The sequence below is a fragment of the Lepus europaeus genome, chromosome 7 (genome assembly GCF_033115175.1).
Source record: "Lepus europaeus isolate LE1 chromosome 7, mLepTim1.pri, whole genome shotgun sequence".
Classification (NCBI taxonomy): domain Eukaryota; kingdom Metazoa; phylum Chordata; class Mammalia; order Lagomorpha; family Leporidae; genus Lepus; species Lepus europaeus.
Window position 1 is genome coordinate 45,437,464 of NC_084833.1, and position 7,774 is coordinate 45,445,237.

General features: G+C 53.3%; 1 protein-coding gene across 1 annotated transcript; it reads left to right on the forward strand.

Annotated features, from left to right (window-relative positions):
• The first annotated feature begins 388 nt into the window (after window positions 1–388).
• DBX1 (developing brain homeobox 1) lies at window positions 389–4,280 on the forward strand. Its single transcript, XM_062198075.1, has 4 exons — window positions 389–755; window positions 1,344–1,445; window positions 3,336–3,538; window positions 3,915–4,280. The coding sequence occupies exons 1-4, from the start codon at window positions 389–391 to the stop codon at window positions 4,278–4,280; spliced, it is 1,038 nt and encodes a 345-aa protein (XP_062054059.1).
• Window positions 4,281–7,774: the final 3,494 nt, after the last annotated feature.

The following is a 7,774-nucleotide window of genomic DNA, read 5'->3' on the forward strand; positions in this document are numbered from 1 at the left end:
GCGGTCGGTAAGCAGAATGGATGCGCGGGTCTTTGTTGCCGGCCCATTGTGCGGGCCATGCTTATGAAGACTAATCCAATCATAAATTGCACCTCTGCGCCAATCAGAGCGCCCAGAGCCGCCAGCGAATGAAGCTCGAGTGGAGAACTTTGTTGAACTTCATTGTCAGAGCTGTCACTTTTCAAAGCGCTTTGGCGGGCGGGCCGCTATAAAACCATCACCTCGACGGGAAGACCACGGAAGACTTGCCGACGCCCAAGTGGGATCGTGACTTAGGGACGTTCGCTAAGCCCCAGAGAGGGCACTGCGGGGGCGGGAGGGGCGGGAAGCCAGGCGTTTACCCTCCGGCCACTGGAAGAAGGGTTATTCCGCCCGCCCCGCGTCTACCATGATGTTCCCCGGCCTCCTCGCGCCCCCCGCCGGGTACCCAAACCTCCTGCGGCCCACGCCCACCTTGACTCTGCCCCAGTCCCTGCAGTCCGCATTTTCTGGCCACTCCAGCTTCCTGGTGGAGGATCTGATTCGCATCAGCCGGCCCCCAGCCTACCTGCCCCGCAGCGTGCCCGCAACCAGCGTATCGCCGCCCAGGCAGGGGGCCCCCGCAGCCCTCACCGACACAGGGGCTTCCGACCTGGGCTCCCCGGGTCCCGGCAGCCGGCGGGGCAGCTCTCCACAGACGGCCCTCTCCCCTGCCAGCGAGCCCACGTTTCTGAAGTTTGGAGTGAACGCCATCCTCTCCTCGGCACCCAGAACAGGTAAGTAGGGGCAGAGTGCTGAGGGGTCAATTCAGGGGCCAGGCCTGTGCCGAGGGCTCTGGCCTCAGTTTCCTTTGCAGAGCGGGTACTAACAACCATCTACACACGTGCGCACGAACTCCGAGACCCCACGTCGGGCAACAGGAGTCTCAGGTCCCGCGGCTCGCCCGGAATGGACTTGAGCGCGCGCAGTGCTCTCGCGCAGCTGCAAGCTGAGCGCACCTCCCTGCGCATCTGCGCTTCTGCTCCCTGAAGACAGGTTTTTTTTTTTTTTTTTTAAAGAAAAACGCCACGATGAACTATTTCTTGCAACAGTTTGGTACCATGGAGCTGCGAGTTTTTCCCCTGCTCTAGTCCTATCTCCTTTAGCCTAGGATGCAGAGTGGGAGACGTGGCGCAGCAGATTCCTTGGGGCGGAGAAAGAAAGCTCCGCACAGAAAGAGACCACGTTGGAAATGCGTGCTGTACTTTAATACGTGAAGGTTCACACCTGGAACCAGCGGAAGGGTTAATCTTGTCCCACGTGCAGTGGGTTTTGTAATACATTAATATGTGATCGAATTCATTTTCTCGCTCCCTTTTCCCCAGAAGCATCCCCCGCCTTGCTCCAGAGCGTCCCTCCCAAGACCTTCGCCTTTCCCTACTTCGAAGGCTCCTTCCAGCCCTTCATCAGATCGTCCTATTTCCCAGGTAGGTCTCGCCCCGTCTCCTCGCGCGAGGCCGGGCGGCGCTCCCTTGCCCCCAAGCCGTATTTCTCCGTCCACCGCTCGGGGTTACGATGTGGTTCAGAGGTTGCAAGGCGTACAACATTCACGAATCCGTCGCGCCAATTTGATGCCCTATTTAGCACAAGCAGTGACTGCTTGACACTGTGCACCAATTCCCTGCTCTACAAATTAGCAGGAATTGTCATGGTCCCAGTTTGAGGCGGTTCCCTTCCCGGCGAGGAGCTGTTGGCATCCCTTCACGCCGCCGTTTTCCCACAGAGGCAGTGCACTTGCTCACGATTCCCCACAAAGGTTTCAGCACCATGACCAATTGGTCAGCTCCTCCGGGCAGCCACACACAGACCGGCCCTCGGCCCTCCACGCTGCCCAGAGACACCTACCAGCCGGGGCTAATTTCTCATTCAAGGCTTGGGGCTTTTCACAAGACCACATGGGGTGCCCGCTTGTGTGGGATGCCTGGGGTCGTCCAGGGGGGAGAGGAGCGAGATCCTTCCCCAACCCCAACCTTCTCTTTCCAACCGCTTCTCAGACCCTCCCTCCCTCTACCACTGTAATGGTTTCAAGACCGTTGAGCTGGTAAAATCGCCAACAGCCCTAGGGAAATGCGCATGTGGGCCCCAGCCTGAAGGGGAAGACGTAGCTTCCACCAAGTTCCCATCCTGGAATCTCACTGGTGACTCCAAGGATGACTCAAACTCTGCAGCTGGTCACAAGGCACACGGACTAGGAGAAGGGGGGAGCCCCTAGACAGAGAAGAGACGCTGGGCAGGGACCGCGGGGGAGGGGATGTGGGGAGCCCAGGACAGCACTCCGAATATCAGGAGGGAAACAAGCAATTGATTTTTTTTTTTTTTTTGTCAAGGAGAGCAAATTCACCAATCCCTACCCCCACCCCGCACTCCACCATTCATGCTGCTGCTGATAATGGAATTTGCTCCCTTTCTACCTCATCTCAATGCTCTAACAAAAACAACCCGAGCTTTATAAATAGCTTTTCATGTCCATTTAATGAAAATGATTCGGGGAAGAGAAGCCTCTGCCATCAGTATTCTCCCAATAGTCCTGGCCTGCAGTTGTGTTTAGTTTGAAAGTGTAAATCTCTTTTGTCCCAGTAATATAGGGCTTTCGCTGCTTGTTCTCAGTCTTTTTCTGTTAGTTCATTACTACACAATTACCATTCACGCTTCATTAGAGGCTCTGTGTCTTTTTAGGTTTTTTCCCCCCCTCTCTCTTAAAGGGAAACTCTCCCCCCTTTTTATCATGCCAATACCCATTGGGAAGCGGTCAGTGTGCTAATTAGCTGCCACTTTTCATGTATTCGGCAGAATTCTTTATGTTTTGTGGGGGAGGGGAAGAAAGATTAATATAAAAAGAGGAATCGAAAGTGAATTCTCCTCCATCACATTTTCATCAAAAGTGCAAAAAGCCGCCCAGGTGATAGACGTTTTGGGGGGTGGGGAGGGGGCGCGGAAACTCTGGCCTCGGCTGCTTAACTCTGCTGTAATTTACTTTTTATTTGCGGCTGTTTTGGCCGGCGTACGCGCGTTTGTTTCTCTAAAACCGTTGCACGGAACAACGAAATGGACTACGGTGGGGATTGTTGTCTGCGGCTTCGTGCTCCCACCTAATCCGGGTTTGCACGGTTGAAAGAAAAAGTCATTTGGGCGGAAAGAGCCGTTTGGTCTTGCAGGTTCTCCAGCGGGAGAAAAGGAGTGGGGGTGGGGTGCTTTAAAGAGATGAAGGGATCCGAGCGGGAGCGAGAAAGACTGGGAAAGCCGCGGTGGAGGGCGGACGCCACCGGGTCTCAGCGGGAGGCCGCCCACTCAGCGGCCACCTCCCTGACCCCCCGTAGCGTCCTCGAGCGTCGTGCCCATCCCCGGGACCTTCTCGTGGCCGCTGGCCGCCCGCGGCAAGCCCCGCCGGGGCATGCTGCGTCGCGCAGTGTTCTCCGACGTTCAGCGCAAGGCGCTGGAGAAGATGTTCCAGAAGCAGAAGTACATCAGCAAGCCCGACCGCAAGAAGCTGGCGGCCAAGCTGGGCTTGAAGGACTCGCAGGTGACGGCCGTGTGCGCCCTACCCCGCACCCTTCCACCCCCGCGCCTCGCGTCGGCCACTGCGGGGAGGGGGGTATCTCTGAAGTCGTCCCATTGTACAGATGGGGAAACCGAGGCCAATGGGGGCGGAAATGCCCCCGCTAGCTTCTTCGAGGCTCCTGGGGACAGCCCGCTTCCCTCTCCCGTGCTCACCAGCCTGGGTGCCAGAGGGTGGAGGGGCGGGAGGGGGGAGTCAGGGTTGCGCGGGGCTCAAACCCACTTCTGGGGTGCGGAGACAGCGAACGGGGAAAGACGGCCCCCCTCCACAGTCCCGCCGAGCCGTCCCGCACCCTTCCCCAAGACCCCAGCACTCACAGTGGCTTCTCCGGGCGCCGCAGGTGAAAATCTGGTTCCAGAACCGACGCATGAAATGGCGGAACTCCAAGGAGCGCGAACTCCTATCCAGCGGCGGCTGCAGGGAGCAGACCCTCCCCACCAAGCTCAACCCGCACCCGGACCTCAGCGACGTGGGCCACAAGGTCCCTGGGGACGACGACGAGGAAGACGAGGCCCCGGGCAGCCCCCCGCACCGCCTGGCCTTCCACGCGTCCCCAGAGCCTCGGCATCTGCGGGACGCGCGCCTCGACGGGCCGCTGCCCCCCTCGCCCGCGCACTCCAGCAGCCCTGGCAAACCTTCGGACTTCTCTGACTCCGAGGAGGAGGACGAGGAGGGCGAGGACGAGGAGGAAATCACCGTGTCCTAGGACCGCACCGGCACGCGCCCGGTACTGGTTCCAGGTGCTTTGGCATTGAACAGGTGCGATCCAGTCTGCGCCAGTCGCTTTGTGACCCGGCGGGGATGCTGCGGTTCCCCACCGCAGTACCTGCACCATGTCCAGGGTCCAGCCTTCCGTGGCCCCAGGGCGACGATCCCCACCCTACCCCCCCCACCCCCCCCACCCCCGCCCCAGCACCACCTCCGAGCAGCCCTCCCTCCCTCCTTAAATCTCGGGCTTGGTCTCAGACTTAACTCTCCATTCTACTTTGTTGATTGCAAAGCATTTGGAACTCAGTTCCTCCACCCTATGGCCTGCACTACCTCTGAACCAGGCCCTGATGGTCTTCAGCATCCTCAGCCCCACACGGAGCTACACCAAGCGCATAACTGACGCCCAGCCCCCCTGACGCCGTGGGTCCCTACACCTGCCTATCCTACACTGCGAGGGCCTCCTACCCTGCTGCAGACTGGGGTACCCCTAGCCCCGACCCCGGCTTTCCCATAGCCAACCCCTTAGGAAGTGCCCTGAGGACCTGTGTCTCTCCGTCTAAGGAACAATGTGAATATTGACTCTATGTTTTCATTTCCCAAATGCTTTTGGAGGGGGGAGAGCAAGTTCTCAAACTTGGGGGTGGGGGAGGATCAGTCTGCTCGTGTGTGTGTGTGTGTGTGTGTGAAAGGTTTTCTTTTTTTAATGCCTGCATCCACAGTATATGGACAGCGGACTCTACGATGTGCCCTAATATTTTATTATTTCTGGGGAGGGGATTACCAAGTGTCTAAGCACAGGGGACACTGTGTGGATGGAGGGGTCCACAAGCCTTAGATTTTTTTTTTCTTTCACCGAACTTTGCTGTCTTTGCACAGCTTTTATGAACTGTATGCTATTTTGTACACATGTGTTGTATGGCTATTTTATACCAAGGTTATTGTGAATAACTAAAAAAAGACTGTCTAGAGTGCTTTCTCTCCTTTTTGCAATGGTTTTTAAACTTTAAAAAGGTAGCAGTTTAATTGCATAACTTATAAAGAAATATTTTGTATTTTTGCCATGTACAGAATTTTATATATGTACATATGTATCAAATGAACAAATACCAAATAAAAAGTAGAATGGATACAATGACCCAGTGGTGTCATTAATTCACAGGGTGCAGGGGCCAGTGCTGTGGCCTAGCAGATGGAGCTGCTGCCTGCAGTGCCTGTGTCCCATATGGGCACTGATACGAGTCCTGGCTGCTCCACTTCCAATCCAGCTCTCTGCTATGGCCTGGGAAAGAAAGCAGTAGAAGATGGCCCAAGAGCTTGGGCCCCTGCACAAGCATGGGGGACCGGGAGGAAGCTCCTGGCTCTTGGCTTTGGATCAGCCCAGCTCCAATCATTGTAGCCATTTGGAAAGTGGGCCAGCAGATGGAGGATCAATCTCTCTCTCTGCCTCTCTGTAACTTTGCCTTTCAAATAAATACTTTAAAAAAAAAATTCACAGGGTGCAGAGCTGAAAGGAACAATGCTATGCAAGTCCAAATGCTGGGTTTCTCTTTCATCTTAAGGGATGCTGAGGTTCAAGAGGGAGTGCACTTGTCCGAAGATCCCCAGCTAGTAGGTAGCCGTGCTGCAACTAGAATCCTCCTCCGGCTCTCCATTCCGTGCACTTTCTGCTTTGCTGTATCATAAAATAACCACATTTCTACATCAGGTGTCAAGTGGCTCCAGTAAAATGGCACCAAAAAAGCTAAATCCATAGCATCCCTTCTCTCTTCTGTGAGAACTGAAATCATGGGGAGAAATCCTTGAGTGGGAGTCTAAGCAGCTCTGGTCTTCCTGGTTTTCCTTTCTCCCCCTGAACACCTACTGCCCGGACCCCAGGAAAGCTTCCAAGCCAGGCTCCGCTCCTTGACTTTTGTGTATGAGCTCATGCTGTCAGGAGTGCCACCTAGAGCAGGCACTTGGGAGTCCAGATCCAGACTCTGGTGTCTCCCAAAGAAATGAAGAGTTCTGGAACGACCTGCGTTCAGCAGGAGCGCCTTAGCTAACCAGCAAACTGAGCCCTACAGGGCATCAGGTTAGGGTCATGGACAGGGCTTTTGTGTCCTTTAAGAGATTGGCCTCAGCCCCTCCATCACACAGATCCAAGTGAAAAAAAAAAGTGGTGATGTTTATTTTTGGTAGTCATACTTGAAGTTTAAATCTGCTCCATTCCAAATTAACTCTGCTTTCAATTAACACAGTGTAACCACATTCAAATTAGAATGGAAGTCACAGAACTTGAGACTAAACCTCCCCATACATGAATCAATGGAGATAGATTTTTTTTAATAGAATAAAGAGTCCATTTCAAATTGTTTGTTTTATTAATTGTGTTGACAAAAACTAGAATCTGTTCTTTTATAAACATAATTAATATTTCATGTTTGGCTGGTGCCGTGGCTCATTAGGCTAATCCTCCGCCTGTGGAGCCTGCACCCCACGTTCTAGACCCGGTTGGGGTGCCGGATTCTGTCCCGGTTGCTCCCCTTCCAGTCCAGCTCTCTGCTGTGGCCCAGGAAGGCAGTGGAGGATGGCCCAGGTCCTTGGGCCCTGCACCCGCATGGGAGACCAAGAGGAAGCACCTGGCTCCTGGCTTCGGATCAGCACAGCGCGTGATCGCAACGTGCCAGCCATAGCAGCCATTTGGGGGATGAACCAAAGGAAAAAGGAAGATCTTTCTCTTTGTCTCTCCCTCTCTTACTAACTCTGCCTGTCAAAAAAAATTTTAAAAAACTTCACTTTTGTTATAGAATGTCATAATTAAAGTTTACATATATATTTTAATAGTTAGCTTTACAATTGCCAACTTGTCTTAAGTATTAAATGATAAATTTTATAAATTGACAAAATAAATAATAGGAATATTTAGGTGCTGGAGTGGCTATGCCAACACAGTGCAAATGCAATATACATGGACTTGGAGTGCAAAAATGGGGTTTGAATTCTGCCAATATTGCTTTTATGTAGCTACTAATTAATTAATTGCAAGTGATTGTAATTCACATTCTTTAGCAATATAGTCAAGACGGCTATACCAAATGTCACATGATTATTAAGAGTATAAAAGAGACAACCTTTGTAGAACATTGTTCAGTGCCATGAAAGTAAATGGCGAGAGTGGCAAGATGGCGGAATAGGAAGGGAGCACACTGATAGTTCGGGAAGAGACGGTCTGATAAAAGTGGAGATACTGCAGGTTCAAGGAAGAGTAGGGGAAGAAACAGTAGAGGAAACTCTTCCAGAACTAGTGATTCACAGTGGACCTGTGTGGAGAGCGTGGGAGCCCAAGTTCGGGACACCAGCAGCAGACTCAACACACCAGCGCTAGAACGCAAGGTGAGCCGAACCTCAATAGCCTGAGACACTGGCAGGAAAGTGGAAAGAGGAAACTAGAGGGAACAAGGCTTGAAACCCCATGGGGAAAAGTTCACCATGCTAACTAGAAGAAAGAGG

Coding starts and splice junctions, on each gene's coding strand:
- DBX1 (XM_062198075.1), top strand. CDS start 389: ATGATGTTCCCCGGCCTCCTCGCGCCCCCCGCCGGGTACCCAAACCTC. Junction 756..1,343: donor CTCCTCGGCACCCAGAACAG/GTAAGTAGGGGC, acceptor CCTTTTCCCCAG/AAGCATCCCCCGCCTTGCTC. Junction 1,446..3,335: donor CAGATCGTCCTATTTCCCAG/GTAGGTCTCGCC, acceptor GACCCCCCGTAG/CGTCCTCGAGCGTCGTGCCC.